We start from the raw sequence: 23,456 nt of genomic DNA, 5'->3' as shown, positions 1-23,456 counted from the left end.
CAAAAACTGGGGGGAGCTCAGAAACACAGCTAAAATACTACACAAGGCAAGCAGGTTGGAGGGTACAGGAGACTGGATTACAGCCAACTCACTTTCAGGCCATGGGACGGAGGAATGTGTGACCACGAGTAACTTTACACTTCACAGGTACGTACACTTGGGAACTAACAGTAAAAGGAGAGAGGCACGGCCGTGCATGACAGGCCTGTAAGACCACCAGCCGCCCACAGTCACGCTCTGGTTGCCACAAGGAGGTGGACTGTACATCCGCGGTGTCTGCTGTTCTGACAGATAAACTCTATTTATGAACTGTACTGAAATGAGCACAGAAAGGTTCATAAAACAGTGTATTTTTTAAATTGCAGACTCTAACCACCACTTATAACCTGAAGTTGTTCCTAAGGGGAAATATGTTCCAGGTTTCAAAGGTCCCGCTAAACAAATGAGTGAATGAAGGGATGACAAAGGAGCCTGCCAGGAGCCAGAGCATATCTTCCTGACAAACACAAACAGCCCAAGGCTCTCAACAGCTTCTCCAGGCTGGTCCTTTCCGTTGTGCCTCACACGAGGAGCGACAGGACTCAGCACGTCTGGAAACCATTCTCTCTTCAGGCTGTGATTTCTGGCTTTTACAACTGTTAATCTTAAAACTATACTTGGTTTTAACTACTTTAAAAAGTGGAAATTTCCAGTAAAAAAACTGCAATGTACTAACATTACTTTAAAATATATAGCGACTATTGGAAAAAGTATCTACAGTTATATCTTAACAAACACTAAAAAGTGTCTAAATGAATACCACATTTTAAAAAATCATACTTTAAGCACACTGCCACGTAGAGCGTCTCTTACCCTCCCTCCTTCATATCCAAGTTATCGAACATCTGGATCAGGGAGACAGCAACTTCATATATGTCCTTAGTAATCACCGGCTCCTCCAGGACGCGAGGAGGAAGCTAAACACAGTAAAAGAAAAGGCTGGAATATCACAACAGGATTACGAGGGGATTCTGGGGTTAGAAGGGTGACTCTCTTCAGTATATCACTGTAACAAATACCCCAATAAATAAAAAGTATCATTTGCAGCAGAGATGCGAACACCTGCTGAGCGTCAGGCTCTACTCAAGGCTCCCACACCCACGGCGCGTACTCGTGCGTCCCTGCCCTGTCACCGGAGCAAGGACGGAGTCAGAGGCCAAGCACACAGAAGTGAAACGTCTGTCCAGAAACCTAGTTTGCAGACAGAATAAGTCACTCCAAATGTGTATGGAGCCCAGGGGAGTTTCTGATCCCAGCGCCAGCACCCCTCCCCTCTGTCAAACAGCTACCTCAACAAGCCCTGAGAGGTCAACACCACCATAGTCACAAGGGCCAGGAACAGGGAATATCCCAGGTATGTCTGCCAACTTACAGTAAGGATATAACCATGTCATCCAGCCGCCAAGGTTTAGGAGGTCACTGGACTACTTTCATTTTTTTCATGTTTTTTTAAATTTAAGTTCGATTCATTAACATATACTGTATTACTGGTTTCAGAGGTAGAGGTCAGTGATTCATCAGTCTTGTATAACAACCAGTGCTCATTACATCACATGCCCTCCTTCATGCCCATCACCCGGTTACCCCATCCTCCCGCCCACCTCCCCTCCAGCAACCCTCAGTTTGTTTCCTGTGATTAAGAGTCTCTTATGGGGGCGCCTGGGTGGCTCCGTTGGTTGAGCATCTACCTTCGGCTCAGGTCATGATCCCAGGGTCCAGGGATCGAGCCCCACATCAGGCTCCTTGCTAAGGGGGGAGCCTGCTTCTCCCTCTGCCTCTGCCTGCTACTCCTCATTTATGCTGTCAAATAAATAAAATTTAAAAAAAAAAAAGTCTCTTACGGTTTGTCTCCCTCTCTGATTTCACCTTATTTTATTTTTCCCTCCCTTCCCCTATGATCCTCTGTTTTGTTTCTTAAATCCCACATTATCAGTGAAATCATAATTTTCTCTGATTGACTTATTTCACTCAGCGTAATACCCTCTAGTTCCACCCACACTGATGTATATGGTTAAGTATTCATCCCTTCTGATGGCTGAATAATATTCCATTGTATATATACACCCCATCTTCTTTATCCAGTCATCTGTCGATGGCCATCTCAGCTCTTTCCATACTGTGTATTAAAACAAACCCCACTAAGCCCACATAATTTAAAGCCGCCCTCCAGGCACCTCTGCAGAATGCAGGAGCTCAACCACAGGAGCAAACCCCCAGTGGAGCTCGCATCACTGGTCTGAGCTGACAGGTTCGTGGGGCCAAAGCCACCACTACATAAGCCTCTCTCTACAATACGCAGCACAACAGAAACCGGATAATTTGCACAAAAGCTATTTCATAACCATATTGGGTTTTCTTGCACCAAGAGTAAGAAGGTTTTTTTTTATTTTATTTTTTTTTTTAAAGATTTTATTTATTTGATAGAGATAGAGACAGCCAGCGAGAGAGGGAACACAAGCAGGGGGAGTGGGAGAGGAAGAAGCAGGCTCATAGCCGAGGAGCCTGATGTGGGGCTCGATCCCATAACGCCGGGATCACGCCCTGAGCCGAAGGCAGACGCTTAACCGCTGTGCCACCCAGGTGCCCCAAGAAGGTTTTTTTTTTAAATCATTTTACTTATCAAGTACTACGTTCCAAGGCGTTGTATTTGACTTTCTGAAAGACACATCAGAAGTCAGGGGGGGGCACCTGGGTGGCTTAGTCGTTAAGCGTCTGCCTTCGGCTCAGGGCGTGATCCCGGAGTCCCGGGATCGAGCCCCACATCAGGCTCCTCTACTGGGAGCCTGCTTCTTCCTCTCCCACTCCCCCTGCCTGTGTTCCTTCTCTCGCTGGCTGTCTCTCTCTCTCTGTCAAATAAATAAATAAAATCTTTAAAAGAAAAAAAAAGAAGAAGTCTATGGGGGTAAGAACTTAGCCACAAATGCAAACTTTTTTTCCAATTTTTAGAGTAAATTAAGTCAAATAGTAATAAACCATTTTTCATCATTATTACAATCGAACTAATATAAGTATGATAAACTGACTTTTATTTAATCAGTAATTGTGAAGAAGCATGCCTAATAAATCCATTCTTGTTGTTCAACCTTTACCTGAAATCCCTTTCTACTTTATCCAAACAATAACCATAACACAATTGTACAAAATAGAAATAGAAAAAAAGCATAATTTTCACAAACTCCAATGTAGCATTCAGATCCACCTAGAACTCTTTTCCCATACACAAACCACAGAAAAGGCATGCCATCAATTCAAAAGTATTCAGAGTTCTAGAAGCCAAGCCCAAAGAATATTGTTTAAACAGCATGCTAAGACACCAAACGTAACCATGTTTTCTCCAAGAAGGCTTCGCACACGTGACAAAGCAAATACAAGTAAGTAGGTCACGGGCTGACCGCTCCACTGTTCAACTTGTCTCCCTCCACGTGCAAGAGTCAGAGGCAAACAACAGACAAGGCCTCCACTTTCCTGGATGGCACGGGGTGGTCAGAGGACACAGGCAGATTCTGTCAGCAGAAAGCTCTGCCAAAAACAACGCGGGGGAACAGGGACAGAAATGTGGAGGAAAGCACTTTCATTCCCATGGGTGGAACCGGGGACACTCATTCCTCCACGAGCGGAGGACCTTGTCAACAGAAGAGGCAGAAGCCCCAGTGTGTGTGCCGCATGCGGAGAGGCTGGAGCCCCACACGCCTGCCACCGCACCACAAGCTGGCCGCACCCAGGCCAGTCGGCTCGTCCCAGGAGGAGCGCGAGAGGCGTGCAGGAATGGGCACTGCAGATGGTAGGAAATGAACGTCCAAGGCAGCCGGGCACACGGATGGAGCAAGAAGGGAATTTCCACCTGCCTCACACCATCCTCACCATCCCGTTACATGCTTACGGCACACCTGGAAACAGGAGGCCCAAAACTCCACATGGGGAGCTGTGGGCTGGGCCACGCTCTACGTCTGGACTCAGGCTGCAGGTCACGGAGGCCCCTCCACAGCCTTGTCAGAGGGCACAGTTACCCTTTATGTGTTTTCTGGGGGTGGGGTGGGTTTAAAAAAAAAAAAATCAGAAAATAATGAAAAGGACTCTTCAAAGGTCGTTGAAATGTCAGAGTTGGCAACAGAAGGACAAGAAGGGCAACAATGGCCCCAAGGGAAGGATGACTTCCAAGAAAATCAAAGTGGCCAACAGTGTTGAATAGTACAGAGAGATCAAGATAAGTTCAGGGCTGCGGGCTCTTGACTTAAAGGAGGTCCCAAGTGATTCTGGCAAAAGCCATCTCAGAGCAGGGGCACTGGGGGCCAGACCACAATGAATATAAGGCAGAGAAAACACTGGGTGCTTTGACAACGTTTGGCAAAAGCTGTGAGAAATATGGGACCTAATGAGGAAGCTTTTTAAGATGAGAGAGACTCAGTTCTGTTTAAATGAGGACAAGATGATTACAGCTTTGCAATAGAGCTTGAAGTCAGATTGTGATGCCACCCGCTTTGGTTTTCTTTGTCAACATTCCTTGGGCTATTCGGGATCTTTTCTGGCTCCATACAAATTTTAGGACTGTTTGCTCCATTTCTGTGAAAAAAGTTGATGGTATTTTGATAGGGATTGCATTGAACGTGTAGATTGCTCTAGATAGCATAGACATTTTCACAATATTTTTTCTTCCAATCCATGAGCATGGAACATTTTTCCATTTATTTGGGTCTTCCTCAATTTCTTTTGTGAGGGCTCTTTAGTTTTCTGAGTACAGATCCTTTGCCTCTTTGCTTACATTTATCTTTGGTTTTGGGTGCAATTGTAAATGGGATCGCCTCCTTAATTTCTCTTTCTTCTGTCTCGGTGGTGGTGGATAGAAATGCAGCTGATTTCTGTGCATTGATTTTATATCCTGTCACTTTACTGAATTCCTGGATGAGTTCTAGCAGTTTGGGGGTGGAGTCTTTGGGTTTTTCCACATAGAGTATCGTGTCATCTGCAAAGAGTGAGCGTTTGACTCCTTCTTTTCCGATTCGGATGCCTTTTATTTCTTTTTGTTCTCTGACTGTGAGGCTAAGACTTCTAGCACTATGTTGAACAGCGGTGGTGATAGTGGACATCCCTGCTGTGTTCCTGACTTTAGGGGGAAAGCTCTCGGTTTTTCCCCACTGAGAATGATATTTGCTGTGGGTTTTTCATAGATGGCTTTTATGATATTGAGGTATGTAACCTCTATCCCTACACTGTGGTGAGTTTTAATCAAGAAAGGATGCTGTACTTTGTCAAACGTTTTTTCTGTGTCTATTGAGAGGATCATAGGTTCTTGTCTTTTCTTTTATTAATGTAGTGTATCACATTGATTTGCAATGTTGAACCACCCTTGCACCCCAGGAATAAATTCCACTTGGTCGTGATGAATAATCCTTTTAATGTACTACTGGATCCCACTGGCTAGTATCTTGGTGAGAATTTTGCATCCATATTCATCAGGGATATTGGTCTGTAATTCTCCCTTTTAGGGGGGGTCTTTGTCTGGTTTTGGAATCCAGGTAATGGTGGCCTCAGAGAAAGAGTTTGGAAGTTTTCCTTCCATTTCTACTTTTTGAAACAGCTTAAGAAGAATAGGTATTAATTCTCCTTTAAATGTTCGGTAGAATTCTCTTGGGAAGCCATCTAGCCCTGGGTCAGATTGAAAGTTGGGGGATTTTTTATTACTGCTTCAATTCCCTTGCTGGTTATGGGTATGTTCAGGTTTTCTATTTCTTCCTGTTTCAGTTTTGGTCATTTATATACCTCTAGGAATGCATCCATTTCTTCCAGATTGCCTAATTTGTTGGCATACAGTTGCTCATAATATGGTCATGTAATCGTCTGTATGTCTTTGGTGTTGGGTGTAAATCTCTCCTTTTTCATTCATGATTTTATCTCAGTACCTTTCTCTTTTCTTTGTGTTAAGTCTGGCCAAGAGTTTATCAATCTTATTAATTCTTTCAAGAACCAGCTCCTAGTTTAGTTGATCTGTTCTACTGTTCTTTTGGTTTCTATTTCATTGATTTCTGCTCCAATCTTTATCAATTCTCTTCTGCTGGGTTTAGGCTTTATTTGCTGTTCTTTCTCCAGCTCCTTTAGGTATAAAGTTAGGCTGTGTATTTGAGACCTTTCTTGTTTCTTGAGAAAGGTTTGTATTGCTAAATACTTCCCTCTTAGGACCACCTTTGCTGCATCCCAAAGGCTTTGAACCATTGTGTTTTCATTTTCATTTGTTTCCACGAGTTTTTTTTTTTTAATTCTTTAATTTCCTGGTTGACCCATTCATTCTTTAGTAGGAAGCTCTTCAGCCTCCATGTATTTGAGTTCTTTCCAAATTTCCTCTTGTGATTGAGTTCTAGTTTCAAAGCATTGTGGTCTGAAAACATGCAGGGAATGATCCCAATCTTTTGGTATCAGCTGATACCTGATTTGTGACACAGGATGTGATCTATTCTGGACAATGTTCCATGGGCACTAGAGAAGAATGTGTGTTCTGTTGCTTCAGGACGGAATGTTCTGAATGTGTCTGTGAAGTTCATCTGGTCTAGTGTGTCATTCAAAGCCCTTGTTTCCTTGTTGATCTTCTGCTTAGATGATCTGTCCACTGCAGTGAGTGGGGTGTTGAAGTCTGCTACTACTGTATTATTATCAATGTGTTTCTTTAATTTTGTTATTAATTGGTTTATATCATTGGCTGCTCCCATGTTAGTGGCATATTTACAACTGTTAGATCTTTTTGTTGGATAGACCCTTTAATTTCATGGGATAGTGTCTTTCTTCATCTCTTATTACAGTCTTTGGTTTAAAATCTAATTTTCTGATAGAAGGATTGCCACCCCAGATTCCTTTTGATGTCCATTAGCATGATAAGTGGTTTTCCACCTCCTCAATTTAAATCTGGTGTCTTTGGGTCTAAAATGAGGTGCTTGCAGACATCATATGGATGGGTGTTGTTCTTTTTATCCAATCCGATACCCTGTGTCTTGTGATTGGAGTATTTAGCCCATTTACATTCAGAGTAACTACTGAAAGACACGAATTTAGTGCCATTGTATTTTACCTGTACAGTCCCTGTTTCTGTATATTGTCTCTGCTCCTTTCTGGTTTAATGTTACTTTTGGGATCCCTTTTAATATTTCTTGTAGGGCTGTTTTAGTGATCACAAATTCTTTTAGTTTCTGTTTGTCCTGAAAGCTTTATATCTCTCCTATTTTGAAGAACATCCTACCTGGATCAAGCATTCTTGGCTGCATATTTTTCTCATTTAGCATCCTGAATATATCATGCCAGTCCTTTCTGGCCTCCCAGGTCTCTGTAGATAGGTCTGCTGTCAGTCTAATGTTTCTACCCTTGTAGGTTACAGACCTCTTGTCCCGAGCAATTTTCAGGGTTTTCTCTTTGCCTCTGAGATTTACAAGTTTCATTATTATATGTCGTGATGTTAATTTTTTTATTGATTTTAAGGGGTTCCCTGTGCCTCCTGGACTTGGAAGTCTGTTTCATTTCCCAGATTAGGGAAGTTCTCCTCTATAATTTGCTCCTATGTACCTTCTGCCCCTCTCTCTTTCCTCTTCTTCTGGGATCCCAATTATTCTAATATTGTTTCACTTTATGGTATCAGTTATCTCTTGAATTCTTCCCTCGTGATCCAGTAGCTGTTTATCTTTGTCTCAGCTTCTTTATTCTCCATCATTTTGCCATCTATATCACTAACTCTCTCTTCTGCCTCATTTAACCTAGCAGTTAGAGCCTCCATTTTTTATTGCATCTTATTAATAGACTTTCTGATTTCAACTCGATTAGATTTTAGTTCTTTTATTTCTCCAGAAAGGGATTCTCTAGTGTCTTCTATCCTTTTTCCAAGTTCAGCTAGTATCTTTATAAACGTAATTCTGAACTCTAGTTTTTTTTTTAAGATTTTATTTATTTATTTGACAGAGAGAGAGACAGATATCCAGAGAGGGAACACAAGCAGGGGGAGCGGGAGAGGAAGAGGCAGGCTCCTAGTGGAGGAACCTGATGTGGGGCTCGATCCCAGAGCACCAGGATCACACCCTGAGCTAAAGGCAGATGTTTAACGACTGTGCCACCCAGGCGCCCCATGAACTCTAGTTCTGATATCTTACTTATATCCATACTGATTAGGTCCCTGGCAGTCAGTACTGCCTCTTGTTCTCTTTTTCAAGTTTTTCCATCTTGTCATTTGTGCAGAAAGTGGAAGCTTTTCTAGCTGTAATCATCAAGACAGTATTGTACTGGCACAAAAAGAGACACATAGATCAGTGGAACAGAAGAGAGAACCCAAAAATGGACACTCAGGTGCCTGAGTGGCTCAGTTGGTTAAGCAACTGCCTTCAGCTCAGGTCATGATCCTGGAGTCCCAGGATTGAGTCCCACTTCAGACTTCCTGCACAGCAGGGAATCTGCTTCTCCCTCTGCCCCTCACCCTGCTTGTGATCTCTCTCTAATAAATAAATAAATAAAATCTAAAAAAAAAAAAAAAAGAAATGGACTCTCAACTCTATGGTCAATTCATCTTCAACAAAGCAGGAAAGAATATCCAATAGAAAAAAGACAGTCTCTTCAACAAATGGTGTTGGGAAAATCGGACAGCCACATGCAGAAGAATGAAACTGGACCATTTCCTTACACCATACACAAAAACAGACTCAAATGGATGAAAGACCTAAATGTGAGACAGGAATCCATCAATATCCTAGAGGAGAACACAGGCAGCAACCTCTCTGACCTTGGCTGCAGCAACTTCTTGCTAGACATATCTCCAAAAGCAAGGGAAACAAAGGCAAAAATGAACTATTGAGACTTCATCAAGATGAAAAGCTTTTGCACAGCAAAGGAAACAGTCGACAAAACCAAAAGACAACCGAAAGAATGGGAGAAGATATTTGCAAATGATTTAACAGAAAAAGGGCTAGTATCCAAAATCTATAAAGAAATTTTCAAACTCAACACCCAAAGAACAAATAATCCAATCAAGAAATGGGCAGAAGACATGAACAGAATCTCTCCAAAGAAGACATACAAATGGCTGATAGACACATGGAAAAAATGCTCCACATCACTTGGCATCAGGGGAATACAAATCAAAACCACAATGAGATACCACCTCACACAAGTCAGAATGACTAAAATTAACAAGTAAGGAAACTACAGATGTTGACGACGATGCAGAGAAAGGGGAACCCTCTTACACTTTTCGTGGGAATGCAAGCTGGTGCAGCCACTCTGGAAAACAGTATGGACGTTCCCCAAAAAGTTGAAAATACAGCTACCCCATAACCCAACAATTGCACTACTGGGTATTAACTCCAAAGATACAAATGTAGTGATCCAAAAAGGCCCCTGCACCCTAATATTTATAGCAGCAATGTCCACAATAGCCAAACAATGGAAAGAGCCCAGACCAGATGTCCATGGACAGATGAATGGATAAAGAAGATGTGGTTCATATATACAATGGAATACTACTCAGCCAACAAAAAAAAAAAAGATATCTTGCCATTTGCAACAATATGGTTGGAACTAGAGGGTATTATGCTAAGTAAAATAAGTCAATCAGAGAAAGACAATTATATGATTTCATTCATACACAGAATTTAAGAAACAAAACAGAGGAGCACAGACCAAGTGAGGAAAAAATAAAACAGGACAAGATCAGAGAGGGAGACAAACCATAAAAGACTCTAAATTACAGGAAACAAACCAAGTTGCTGGAGGGGAGGAGGGGAGGCAGATGGGGTAACTATGTGATGGACATTACAGGAGGACCCGTGATATAATGAGTACTGGGCATTATACAAGACTGATGAATCACTGACCTCTACCTCTGAAACTAATAATACACTATATATATTTAACTGAATTTAAATTTTAAAAACTTTTTAAAAAATAAAAAAAAATAAATGGGGACAAGAAAGGGACAGAAGAGAAGGAGCTAGTTAAGGTAAAGCAAGGAGGGGGAACAGTGAAACAGAAAAGGTCCCTAAGAAGGTGGAAAGGGAGAAAGGCTGGGTGTTTCTCCTAGTGAATTAGATAGTACACCCAGGTACTATGATGGCAGCCGTAATAATAAAATAAGAATTTTAGCCAAAGTCCTCTGACTCCAAAAACCATATAGCAAAATCTATACAAAACACAACTTTAGTAAGGCTTAAAGTTAGTATCTAGTTAGGTCTTAATTATTCATTCACTGAAATATTTACTGAGCACCCATTAAGTACCACAGTATTTGGTATAGAATGCTAAAACCAAGTATACTCCAGCCTGCAGAACATAAGCCACTGGTTGGTGAGCAGCCCTGGCTGCCCAGAGCATGCGGGCTCAGAAGGCAAATGCTCAGGCCTGACCCAGCTCCTCAGTACGTCCCTAAGTAATCTCCTAAATGATTCCAACACTTAACGGCCAGTTGAAGAGAGACTTGTAAACCACTGCTACTCTCACATTCCAAAATGGGTCAGAAAATGCAAAAAAAAAAAATTTTTTTTAAAGAAAATGCAGCATTTGTAAATATGATAAGTAAGTGCCCTCTTCCCTCCACCTTGAATGTGGGCTGCATTTAGTGACTTGTTTCCAAAGAGCAAAGAAGACATGTCCCTCCTTACCCTGTTTACATCTCACTAGGAGTGACAGGCGATGAGCAAAAGAACAAACCAAACATATATACAATGTGTGCGCATGCACGTACACACACACATACAAAGAAAAAGAAAGGGGCAGTAACATTACAGGGCAGAAGTCTGGCAAGCACTTCCTTAGCCAGGAGATCAAGGCCAGCATCACCAGGGACGAGCCATGCTGGTGGTCATGACATGACAATATAGGACTTCACCCCTGTGGTCTTCCTCCACGAACACACAGCCCCAAGACTACTCTCGAGAAAAACATCAGAAAAATTCTAACAGTGGGCCATCCTACAAATTTACCTGACCAGTACTCCTAAAAACTGAAAGGTCCTCAAAAATAAGAAACATCTGAGAAACCATCAGCCCAGAGGAGCCTAAGGAGACATGACAACTCAAAGCAATGTGGGATCCTAGGATAGAAAAAAGGAAATTAAGGAAAAAACAGTAAAATCTAAATAAATACAAGTTTAGTGATAGTAATATCACAGTTTCTTTGTTCTGACAGTTGTTTTAATGCTACAAACTCAATGTGAACTACAGAATCTAGGTGATAGATATGAAGGTGTTCATTACAAAATTCTTTTAACTCACTTGGGTTTTTGAAGTCTGTCATTTAAAAAGTTGAAAAAACAAGACGTGCTACATTTTAATGGCCATCATTGGCCTCCCTCCGACATAATTAGATTTGACAAAATGTGTCTTCTTATATTAGGTGGAATCTAGCCAGCCAACTCACTGTAGTCATGACTACTGTTTACGTCCACATTACAAATGTTTGTAATAAAAGTCAAGCTCCTATACAGAGCAATTTGGCCCCATCATCAAAATTACAAATACGTAAACCATTTGACCCAGCAATTCCACTTCCAGGAACTTATTTTCTAGGAAGGCCTCACCTACACGGGGGTCTTCAACAGGGGCAGCTTACTCCCCAGGGATTATCTGGAAACATTTCTGGTTGTCACAATGGGGGGCCTGCTTGCACCTAGTGAGTCAAAGCCAGAAATGCTGTTAAACATCCTACAGCGAATGCACAGGGCAGCCCCCGCCCCACAGAACTGGCCCAAAATGTCAACAGTGCTGCGAAGGCTGGGAGAGCGTGGCCTCTAAGATACACTGTCACATGTGCAAAGCTGTTCTCCCGCAGCACTGGTTTTAATATGAGAAGCCCGGAGGGGCACCTGGGTGGCTCAGTGGGTGAAGGGGCAGACTCTTGGTTTCAGCTCAGGTCGTGATCTCAGGGTCCTGGGATGGAGCCCCGTGTCCAGCTCTGCCCTCAGAGAGGAGTTGGCTCCCTCTTCTTCTGCCCCTCCCCCCCCAAATAAACCAATAAATAAATCTTAAAAAAAAAAAAAAAGCCCAGAAACACTAGCAATTAGTGAGCTACAGAATGGTATGTGCACTTGAAAGAACAGAATATAGCTCTAAAAAGAGAATGAGGAAACTATATATTAACAAGAAAAGGCGTGAAGAAGTGAGTGGGAAGGCGAGGTGCACGTGGAAGGAGCACTGCCCTTTCTGTAAAGGGGAACCAGTGTATTTGCATTTGGTCGCACGGACACACCAATTTATGGTAACGCTTCCTAAGAAATCAGTAACAGTGGTTTCCTCTCGTTGGCAGGGAAGCTGGGCTGAGGGGCAGGAGTAGAAAGGAGACAGTTGACACCTGCTCATACTTTGTGATTTTCAAATCCTGTGAATGTATCACCCACATGAAAATAATTTGGATTCAACTACAGCTGTTGGTAAGAATATATTATCACAGTTCTTTACCGCAACAATACGTCTCTCCTTCAGTCTAGAGCAGTCAAGTTTATACTAAAAGAAGCAGTATAGGGGCGCCTGGGTGGCTCAATCAGTGAAGCGTCTGTCTTCAGCTCAGGTCATGATCTCAGGGTCCTGGGATGGAGTCTCGTATCATCGGGCTCCCTGCTCAGTGGAGAGTCTGCTTCTCCCTCTCTCTCTGCCCCTCCCCCCTCTACTCGTGCTGTCTCTCTCTCGTTCACTCTGCTGTCTCTCTCAAATAAATAATTCTTTAAAAAAAAAAAAGCAGTTTAATCAAAATAAAATTTGAAATTAAATTACCTCCCACCCCTACCTCAATCTACAATTCTGGAGATGACAAAAATCGGATGTTTTTCATCAACAAAGTCTAAAGCCAGTGCAATGATTTTCACCGGAATATACAACGTGAGTGTTTACACGCTCACAGTTTACAACAAACAGTGGAGGTTCCTTCCATTTATTCTTCTCCAGCCCCCCGCCCCCACACACACACACTATCTTCCAGCTTGGACTTCAGGCTCTGCTACGGCCTTAACAACTGCCGGGGATGAACGCAGGCTGAAGAAACAATGCACGCCAACGTACCCTGCCATGATGAATGTGCCCCAAATCGTCGAGATAATACTCTTCAATTGAATGGGGCTTTCCTTCCACTTCAAAAACATATGCGGGGTTCATCTTGTTATGAACAGGAACAGCAAAGTAATCTGCAAACTCCTTGCAGTTGATGGTGGCCGACATGAGGATCACCTACAGAGCAAAAGAAACCGTTACGACGGACAGCCATGATAACAACTGACGTGAAGTACTGGCAAAATGCCAAGCTTGTCTTCTGCTTTAATAATTCTCGAAACTTCAGCAGAATACACTGATTTAATCTCTAGTGTAATACGAATTACTGCAGTTTGAACGCTCGGAGATACCACCTTTTATTACTTCAATTATTTACTACCCTATGATTTTATCAAGTGAGAAACTCCATGTCCAATAAAGCTAAATTATAAGCATTTATCTAAAAGGAAACTTTGTAACAGGAAACAAAAGAAAAACAGAGTAAGTTACTGGATGGGGTGTTACAGGAAAGTGAGGGAGGAGAGCAGCAGAGGCAGACACGGAGTCAGAAGACCTTGGTTCTACACTGAGAGGAACCAATCCAGACCTGAGCAGGACACAGAGGTGTGGGGACCCTCCTCAGGTGTTGGTTTTGCCAGAAAGCCAACAGGAGATGACACATTTAAGAAACTCAGCCATGAAAACCAGGAGCAGCACCCACAGCACACTAGATGTGCCCCAGATAAGGCAGCAGCTCAACGAAAGATGTCCACCATCCGCCAGCCTCGGAAATGCTCCCCAGGGGTAAACACAGCTCTCTGCCGGCTGCTGACTACCCGCTGCATGCTGGCAAGTAGGCTCTCCTTGGTGCACATCTCGGCAGAGAAGTAACAACTTTATACAGGCACTATCAGCAGTTAGTGGGCATACGAAACATTCCTATTTTCTCCTTTGACATTAGATCCAAAGGGTAAAAAGCATATTAACCAGAATTCACTTTAAGATGAAATGCCTGATGTTGGAAGGAAGGCTCAGAGAAGCCACATGGGTGTAAGAGTGGCCCCCAAGGGGCACACCCAGTCACAGCAGATGATCCCTACGCTGTCTTCCAAAGGACAGTGAGGTTAATGACGTGCAGGGCCTTTGTTCTGTTAAGGCAGCATGCAGACATCAGGCAAAATCGGACTGCTCAGGGCAACCAAGATTCCACACTGCCACCAGCCTCTCCTCCAAACAGACAGCTTGGCAGCCTGCCCAAGACACCTGCTTGTCCAGGGTGGGACTGGGCTGAGCGTGGTCAGCCAGCAGTGGCAGCAGGGACAGCACACGGGTCTGTGTGGCAGAAGGGAAAACCTTCAGGCCCATCTGCCCACAGTCCAGAATCTAAGTCTCTGAAAGCAGCTCTCTTTTTAAAAAGTAATTTAAAAAAATAATTTTTGAACATTTCAAGAAACTTAGTACAATGCCATCTAGAACTTGACTTCTAATTTCTTGGCCCAGAAAATATTTTGCTTCATATGTTTCTTAATAAATCAAGAAAATATTGCAACTAACCAATGGTTTCCTACGATTTTTATGACAGATACCAAATTCCTGACCACCATTTTCAGCAATGTGGTAGACTTTTTAAAATCCACTAGTACTCTTAGTTCTCTTTCCTACTGAAAACTAAAAAAACGTAATTAAGTCAATATCTAAAAGTAGAAAGCTTACAGTCTTAAAATGACAACCAAGAAAGGCCTCAATCTGTTGAACAATCTTTAATGTCATCTTTTAAGAGTCCAAAAGGGAATAAGACAGCCAAATTCCTGTATTCTTTTTACAATCACCTCGAGCAATAAGACAGCCACGTGCAAATTTCAGGTTCCATTCATTTAGCGCCCACCAGGTGAGGCGCTTGGGGGCGGGGCAAGGAGAAGAAATGCTTCCCTAAGCAAATAAATGGATGACAGGCTAGAAGACAAGACACTTGGTGTTTAGAAAGCACTTGCTTTCCAACAGCAGCAAACCCTGTCACAGCCCTTTACACAAAGATGCCACACCCCAACCACCGCTGCTCTTCAGAAAGCTGTCCCCACACACAGGGATGGCCTGTGTCCAGAATGCGTAATTATTATAACCCCTCATTATTCTGGTCTGGTTCACACCTTGCTCCTTTTAGTTCACATGAAATCCAAACAATGCTCACCATCCCCACGGACTTTCAGTTAACTCAAAACGTAAGTCTCTACAACAGCAGCGCGTATAACCGCTCTCAAGGTTCCACGGCCTCTGGTGCTGTTTTTAAAACAGAGATTGCAGATGTATTCACATACCTTCAAATTGTGGTAATTTCTCAACCAAGAACAGTGCTCCAACACCCAGCATTTCATTAGAGTCAACCATTATTACACCATTTTCTGCCTGGAGAAAATTTTAGAATTGAATGCAACATAATAACCAAAAAGTATTCCATACTCTGATCCTACGAAGATGCCCCTGAGCCAGCTTCCTAGCAAAATGTGGAGAAGTACACATGACAACAAATTTTAAGAGTCACTGCTTTCAACTGTGTCTGTAAAAACAAAGAGAAATAAAACTAAATAATAAACCTTAACCCTAAATATTTCTGTTACTCATGAAATCAGATTTACCTTCACAAAACGTGAATTTGTTCTTAAAAGCTTGCGGACTACCAACAGCAGGAAATCCATTTCTTCAGTTCGCTCATGTACCTACAAAATAAAAAGCAGGGCACCCCACATATCAAGCAACACACGCATGACTCCCAACAATGGAGGGAAACGGTTTTAATGGTGCACCCAGGAGACTGGGGACAAATCTGCTCTCTCTGCTAAAGGCACTTCCTTGGGACTGATATACTCCCAGTTAAGAGGAAGCCAGGAACAATGGCCCACAAATGAGAGGGCACCAGAGAAGTGTGTGGGTCACTGTCCGCCCCCCCCCACCCCGTGCTTCTCTTTGGGGTCCTACTGTCATTTGGGCAGAGTAATGTTTAGCATCTTTGTGTCTGCCTCTTCAATGCCAATCATGCCCCCGGCTCACTATAACAACCAAAATCACCCCCACCCATCCCCAGCACAGAGAACCACTGGACCAGCCTCCCCGTGCTATCCCTGGCCAGTCACACACTTTTGCCTTGGTCTCAAGTTACACTTATTTTAGCAAGTAAGTTCAGGGTGAAAGCTGTTGCTGGGCAGCACTGTACCCCATCCATGTGCAGAGCTGTGGCTCCCAAGGGTGGGCAAGGGTTGGCTCTGGAACAGTCAGACCAGTCAAAAGCAGGGAAAGCAGACCCAGGTCAGGAGCTGAGGGCACCAGTGTGAGCTGCAGGAGCACTGGGGAATTGGTGTCAAGGGGGTCACCCCTGGGTTGTTCACTCAAAGCTCTACTGGTCAGGGAAAGCAGCTACTTTCCCTCCTCCTCAGGGGGGAGGCCCTTTAGCAGAACCCACCCAAGGCCCTGCAGCTCCCTCAGCCTCCCCCATTCTGCCTGCCCCAGCCCAGTGAACAGCAAAGGGTTGGGTCATGTGGGGCTGTTTTTCCACCAGAACCCCATTCTTTGGTCACTTAGCCAGGATACCTCATTGCCTAAGGGGACAGGAAGAGTCTATTCTGGGACATTTTGCTGCCGAAGTGGAGAGATTAGCTACGGAGTCTGAAAGAGGGAGCTTTCTTCCCCTCGAAGTAGAAGGCCCGGTCACTTATTCTATAGCAATGTCTGTTCCAGGTCCTACTCCTTCTCCTCACTCCCCGCTGAAGGGGAGGTGGGGAAGGAGAACAGAGAAAAGAAAAAAAAAAACAAAAACAAAAAGACAGCAGCTGAAAGTATTTAACGCCCATGTCCATGGCTAGAAATCCTAGAAACACCATTATAAATCTAATTCTTATTTCGTCCTATCATCAGACTCCAGAACACCTCCTCAACACAAACATTCCCCGCTTGAGAAGGAAAACTACTCTCATCAGTGAAGAGCCCCGAAGTGACATCTCCTCAGCGTTCAGCCCCCTGCGACCCGCACACTCTGACTTTAACGACCCGGCTTCTCCCTGGGTTCTCCCTGGGTTCTCGAGGCCACCCTGCCTGCTCTCCCGCTCTGAGGACCCCAGTCACCCCTCTCTCCCCAGGATGCCCACAGCCCTCTCCCTGCCACTGGCCTTCTCCGTAGCACATAAACACACATACCTCAGCAGGTATCTGTCTCCACAGGAGACTGGCTGTAAGGAGAAACCTCGACTTAGCTGTCTTTATAACCTCGGCACCTGATAAGGCAGGTACTGAAAAAATCTTGAATGAATGGCTTACCTGAAACTAGTTTATTATTTTTCAAGAGCTGAGAAGTTAAAAATCTTATCATCCCATTTGCAACTGCCTGGCCACCTTCAGCCTTTGCTCTTAGATTTCCTTTGAAATTCAATCATCCCACACAACAGGAACAATATTGTTTATAAACCTAAAATGTCAAGGATAATCCAATCCAATCTTTGCTGAAGCAAATACTTAACAGCGTGCCCACTCGGTGCTGGGGATGCAGTAGGGCCAGAAGCTGCTGTAACAGAGCAACAAGGCAGCTCTGTGCTAGGACCAGTCCCCTGCAGAGCGAGCTCTTGCTGAGAGTGGCCAACTCGTGCTCGGCTCTTATGGCATAGCTTCAGCAAAGAATGACGTCCGTAACAGAGGTGGACGGCTGTGTCCTCATCACTCAAGTACGTGTGTACAAGCAGCCCACTTAGGCACTCAGAAAGACAGTGGACACACAGAAAATACACAGGGGCGCCAGCAGCAGAGCTCTGGAGTAAACTGCCAGGGCAAACCCCACCAGGCTCAGTGAGCGGTGACTACTGTGAACTCGGCAAGGCCACCTTTGAGCACAGTGCCCATGATATTTGCATTTCCTCTCTTCCTAATCCAAAGACATGCCAAAAAAATGCCAAAAATCATAAAGAAAAATCCTGAACCATACCGCATGTCACACTATTTTGCAAAGAACAAGAGATCATTTTCCTACCTTCTACTCTCCTAAACACCCCCGTGGTAATTTAAAACCACGTTTAGGGGCGCCTGGGTGGCTCAGTCGGTGAAGCACCTGCCTTCAGCTCAGGTCATAATCCTGAGGTCCTGGGATCAAGCCCCACATCTGGCTCCCTGCTCAACCTGCTTCTCCCTCTCCCTCTGCCCCTCCCCCATACTTGTGCACACACATGCTCTCTCTCTCTCTCTCCTCTCAAATAAAATCTTTAATAAAAATAAAAATAATAAAACCTCTCCTCAAATGAATAAAATCTTTAACAAATAAAAATAATAAAACCACGTTTAACTGCACACGAGCTAGCAAATGCGCCCATTCAGCTCTACCTGACGTATGTGTTAGTGTTATTAATGACCACACGTATTTCAAGAGAGTGAAGAGACCTGACCCCTCCACAGCCACCCGATGGTTTCATTTCAGCCTCTGTCTTCAGCCCCATCTCCAACCTTCCACAAATTTATCTTTTTGCTGATGTTTCTCATGCCTCAAGAAGTAAGTAATGCTTCTTAAGGCATAATTACTGGGGTTTAAAACTCAAGAATTTGGGGTGGAGGCATTTCCAAAACTCCTGGGAAAATTGTCTGAATACAACATCCTCCCACCTCAAAAAATTCTTGTTTAAAATATAAACAAAATCAATTAAATATTTGATCCTGAGCAAAGCCTAGAAAGGTAAGACTGGAACAAAGACAGACTCTTCACTTGAGCTTTTTTAGAAAGGAGAATAGATCAGTATCTCATATATACTTCATTGATTTTGTTAAAAGACACTATTATCCTTGTTTTACTAAACAGAAAGTATCTGTGATGCACACAAAATACCTACATACAATGTCTGACGGGGCTAACACTCTACACCAGGGGTCAGCAGACCGTCCCTGCAAAAGTCAGACAGTGAGGATGTCCAGCCCTGCAGCCACGCCTCTCTTCCGCACAGTGCAGCAGCACCCATCAACAAGCAAGCAGAACTGTGTTCCAATAAAACTTTATTTACAAAGACAGGTGCCAAATTTGGCTTGTGAGCTGCAGTCTGCCAACCCCACCCTAAACAAGGAATGCGGTCACAGTCCCCAACCTCCAAGCCTGCATTTAAGAACTAAGAGCAAAACAGAAAAATCAACATTCATGAATAGAATAAGGCAGATACAGACCCACAGTACTTTACAACACTTTACAAGTAGAGAACATTTACAGTAATTTGCAGTGTTCTCTTCTAAAATAGGAACATGAATATCAGAGAAGAGCCATGTAAAAGAAGTACTTACTTCATCAATGAAGACATGGGTGAACTCCATCAAACTCTTAGCACTAACGATTTTCTGAAGTAGGACCCCTGTTGTCATATAAATTAACTTGGTGTCCTCTGTTGCTATTTTCTCTAACCCTACCTAAAAGTAGGGAAGGAAAAGAGAAAGGAGAAAACTTTCAGGTTTAAATGGTTTGCATTTAACTACCGAAAAAGACTATGTCCATTTATTACTGGAGATAAGTAAGAAAAGGAATAAAAAATATAGAACTTAAATTAAAACTATAGTTCTTGGAGCGCCTGGGTGGCTCAGTAGGTTGAGCATCTGACTCTTAATCTAAACTCAGGTCTTGATCTCAGGGTCATGACTTTAACCCCCACGTTGGGCTCCACGCTGGGTGTGGAGCCTATTTAAACATAAACAAAACCTGTTCTCAAGTTGATTTTTTTCTTCTCTTTTTCAGGGGGTGGGAGGAATATGGCTTATCTAGTCATATCTCATCTGTATCATTTTTATGTTAAGACAACAGTGTATGAAAACATCTACATACAAAAAAATATATAAAAGCCATGAGTCTGAGAATTCTCACTTCTTTCTTGTTCAACTGAGAAACTGAAGTTATTATCAAGAAATTCAGTTTCACTATTTTGGGGGGCACCTGGGTGGCTCAGTCAGTTGAGAGTCCAACTCTTGGTTTCGGCTCAGGTCATGATCTTCAGGGTCCTGAAATCAAGCCACATACCCAGCTTCATGCTCAGCACAGAGTCTGCTTGTCCCTCTCCCTCTACTCTTCACACTACTCGCACGCGTGCTCCCTCTCACTCTCATTGGAATGAATACATAAAATCTTTAAAAGAAATGGCTAAGAAATTCAGTTTCACTGTTTTTTTTTAAATTACACCACAGTTCTGCTCTGTAAGCAATTGGTTTCATTTCCATTTCCAGCAGAAAGTAACCACATCATATCATCAACTTCTATGGAATAAAAAATCCACAAGGAAAGAGACGGCTTGCTCTCAGTCTCACCTGATAGCCCACCAGACCACCCAACATCCAGGCTCGCTCTTTACTGATCCATCTGGCGATACTGCTGGCCCCTATCTTCCGGGGTTGGGTCACAACGATGTTGCAGTAGGCAGAGCGCTGAATATAATGATCCAGGATATACTGCGGGAGCTGAGTACTTTTACCACTACCCGTGGCGCCATGTATAATTACCACAGAATTACTTTCTATCAGAGAAATAACCTAGAATTAAAAGAAAATGCTTCTGAAATTGCCACAAAATTAACGATGACGTACAATATTACCTATAAGCCAAAAACTTTATCTTAGGAGGATGTTCAGGATTTATCTTCTTTTTATCTTTAAAAGTTAAATTATTCCCTAACCATCTGAATAGCACAAAAGAGAGCAAAAAGGCTACAAATGGCTGCTACTATGAAAGCCAATCTACCCGATGAGCACAGGAACCGCTAACAGCCACAGAAAGCCAGGCCGGGTCAGCCGCGGTGCTCCAGGCCTCCACATCTGCCACAGAAAGCCAGGCCGGGTCAGCCGTGGTGCTCCAGGCCTCCACATCTGCCACAGAAGGCCAGGCCGGGTCAGCCGCGGTGCTCCAGGCCTCCACATCTGCCACAGAAAGCCAGGCCGGGTCAGCCGCGGTGCTCCAGGCCTCCACATCTGCCACAGAAAGCCAGGCCGGGTCAGCCGCGGTGCTCCAGGCCTCCACATCTCCGTGTAAAAATGAAAACACTTGGGGCGTCTGGGTGGCTCAGTCGGTTGAGCAGCTGCCTTTGGCTCAGGTCATGATCTCAGGGTCCTGGGACTGAGCCCTGCTTGGGGCTCCCTGCTCAGCAGGAGTCTGCTTCTCCCTCTTCCTCTGCCCTTCACCCTGGCTTGTGTTCGCGCTCTCTCAAATAAATAAAATCTTCAAAAAAAAAGATGAAAACACTCACAGATTTCTATAGTTTCTGCTAAGTCTAAAGGTCTATTATTTTAAAATTTTGTAATGAATCTTATGTAATTCTCCTGAGAAACATGAAAGCACTGCTGTTATTATCCTCAAGTGGTTTTAAATTCTTTTTCTTTTTAAATATTTTATTTATTTATTAGAGAGAGCGCGCACGCGCGTGCGTGGGTGGGCGTACGCATAAGCAGCGGAAGCAGCAGAGGCAGAGACAGAAGAAGACTCCCCACTAAGCAGAGAGCCTGATGGGGGGGCTCTATCCCAGGATCCTGGAATCATGACCTGAGCCGAAGGCAGACACTTAACCAACTGAACCACCCAGGCTCTGGTTTTAAAATTTCATTTGAAATTCTGCAGACGAATTTTCAAACAATTAACTTCCACTGTTCCACTTACAGACTGTACGGAGCATTTTTAAAACTCCAATCTAATTCCTAACCACCACTCCCCGACTAAATTTATCTAAGCTCTTCTCTCTCTGGCAATTGCTGTGGTCGGAGAATATAAATTGAGTATAGGCCTCTAAAAATTAATAAAGAATACCTAGTCTACAAAGGTTTATGGCTCACTAAAATAAAACTAAGCTTAAATTTGGAATACTTATGGTTTAGTTTTATCTGTAACTGATACTTCTACTAGTATATTAAAGGTTTCAACACACTACTTCTGACCTGGTTTAATAATGTGTAACTAATTAAAAGCATAATCAGCAGGCTGCGATATCTGGCCTAGCATTGTTTAAAAAATGATATATCAATGACTGATCAAATCAATTAATAGGCCAGTGGAATGCTAGCGAGAACTGTGGCCAGGGGGCATTATTACTTTACAAAAAGACTTGGCAGTGAGGTTTTGTTCTTGCAGCAGCTCTCCTGGGGACAGCAGAGGTGTTTACGTATAGCTATCTCAGAGGAGGGAAGGCTGAACAAACAGCGCAGCCAAAAGGAAGATCATCAACACGGTTATTATGCAGCCCAGCACACGCTCCTCTGGCTGCCCCGGAGTCTGGTACAAGCCACGTGTGCTTGCCTGGCACCTCATCACTCTCAAACTATAAACCAAAAAGTTGGGCCTCAGACATGTATTCAAACAGGAGAATTATATTATGACAAAAATAATTTTACCTCTTCCTTACATCGATTTATAGGCAAATCAGGATATTTATAATTTGTCTCTGGCATGCAGGTCACATTGCTTAATTTAGCCAAAGATGGCCTTGGACCTATATTCAGACAAAACAACAAATACAATGCTATTAAGTGTCTTAAAAAGGAAAAGGTAATCAATCCAACATTATGTCTAATCTATATATACGGCATATACAGGCACACACACACAAAGGCAAAAGTACATTCTACAGGCTAACAATGCAAGCAGGGTAACCAGTAAATTCCCTCAGTACCCACTATTAATCATTTATACAAGCTGAGCAGACTCTTACACCTCCATCACAGCCATCAACGTGGTAGGCTTAGCACCACCTTCTAAGAAGAAAGACCTGCAAAGCACAGTACCTATCACCTGAAAATGGTACCATGAAAACTGGTAAAAGGACACCTTGTTTAGGATGGCATCAGGAGACCGGCAAGGGGCAGCGCTCCCGCCACGCACTGACCACTGCAGACCCAACAAGAAGACACACCCCTTGCTCATGGATACTGTGTTACCATCCCAGCAGGAGGAAGGTAGGTTTCCTCCTACCCTGGCAACAGCCCAGACAATGAGACAGTCACAGCTCAGCCAATGGGAAAGAGTCCCAGCCCAGCCAATGAGAGACTATCATGGCCCAGCCAATGAGAGACTATCACGGCCCAACCAATGAGAGACTATCACGGCCCAGCCAATGAGAGACTATCACGGCCCAGCCAATGAGAGACTATCACGGCCCAACCAAAGGGAGACAGTCCCAACCCAGCCAATGAGAGACTGTCATGGCCCAGCCAATGAGAAACCTCTATACTTTGCACTCCCAGCTTACTCCAATAGACTTTCCGTTTACATCAGCGCCACTTCCCCCCCCCCCAAAAAAAGCGCCTCCTTTGCTTTGTTCTCAGGCTTTTCCATAGCTTGCTTGTCCTGGACTGAAATTGTTATTATTCCCAGATAAATCCATCTTTTGCTGGTAAAATAACTGGCAGTTTTATTTTTTAAGGTTAACAGTACTAAAATGGTTAGCTTAAAGAACAAATTTTTATTTG

General features: G+C 43.5%; 1 protein-coding gene across 1 annotated transcript in view; it reads right to left on the bottom strand.

Annotated features, from left to right (window-relative positions):
- The window catches only part of TDRD9 (tudor domain containing 9), a 121,553-nt gene that overhangs the window by 74,621 nt on the left and 23,476 nt on the right, over positions 1–23,456 (bottom strand). The window contains exons 3-8 of the mRNA XM_087856292.1: positions 22,383–22,480; positions 20,316–20,537; positions 19,308–19,430; positions 15,647–15,727; positions 13,047–13,211; positions 853–956 (exon numbers count right to left, since the gene is read on the bottom strand). Coding sequence (XP_087712418.1) covers positions 853–956; positions 13,047–13,211; positions 15,647–15,727; positions 19,308–19,430; positions 20,316–20,537; positions 22,383–22,480 — 793 coding nt within the window. The remainder of the gene's footprint in view (positions 1–852; positions 957–13,046; positions 13,212–15,646; positions 15,728–19,307; positions 19,431–20,315; positions 20,538–22,382; positions 22,481–23,456) is intronic.

The sequence above is a fragment of the Ursus americanus genome, chromosome 26 (genome assembly GCF_024610735.1).
Source record: "Ursus americanus isolate L20-20 chromosome 26, mUrsAme1.1.p, whole genome shotgun sequence".
NCBI classification, from domain to species: Eukaryota; Metazoa; Chordata; class Mammalia; order Carnivora; family Ursidae; genus Ursus; species Ursus americanus.
The sequence above is the reverse complement of the archived record's forward strand: the minus strand, read 5'-3'. Positions and strand labels throughout refer to the sequence as shown.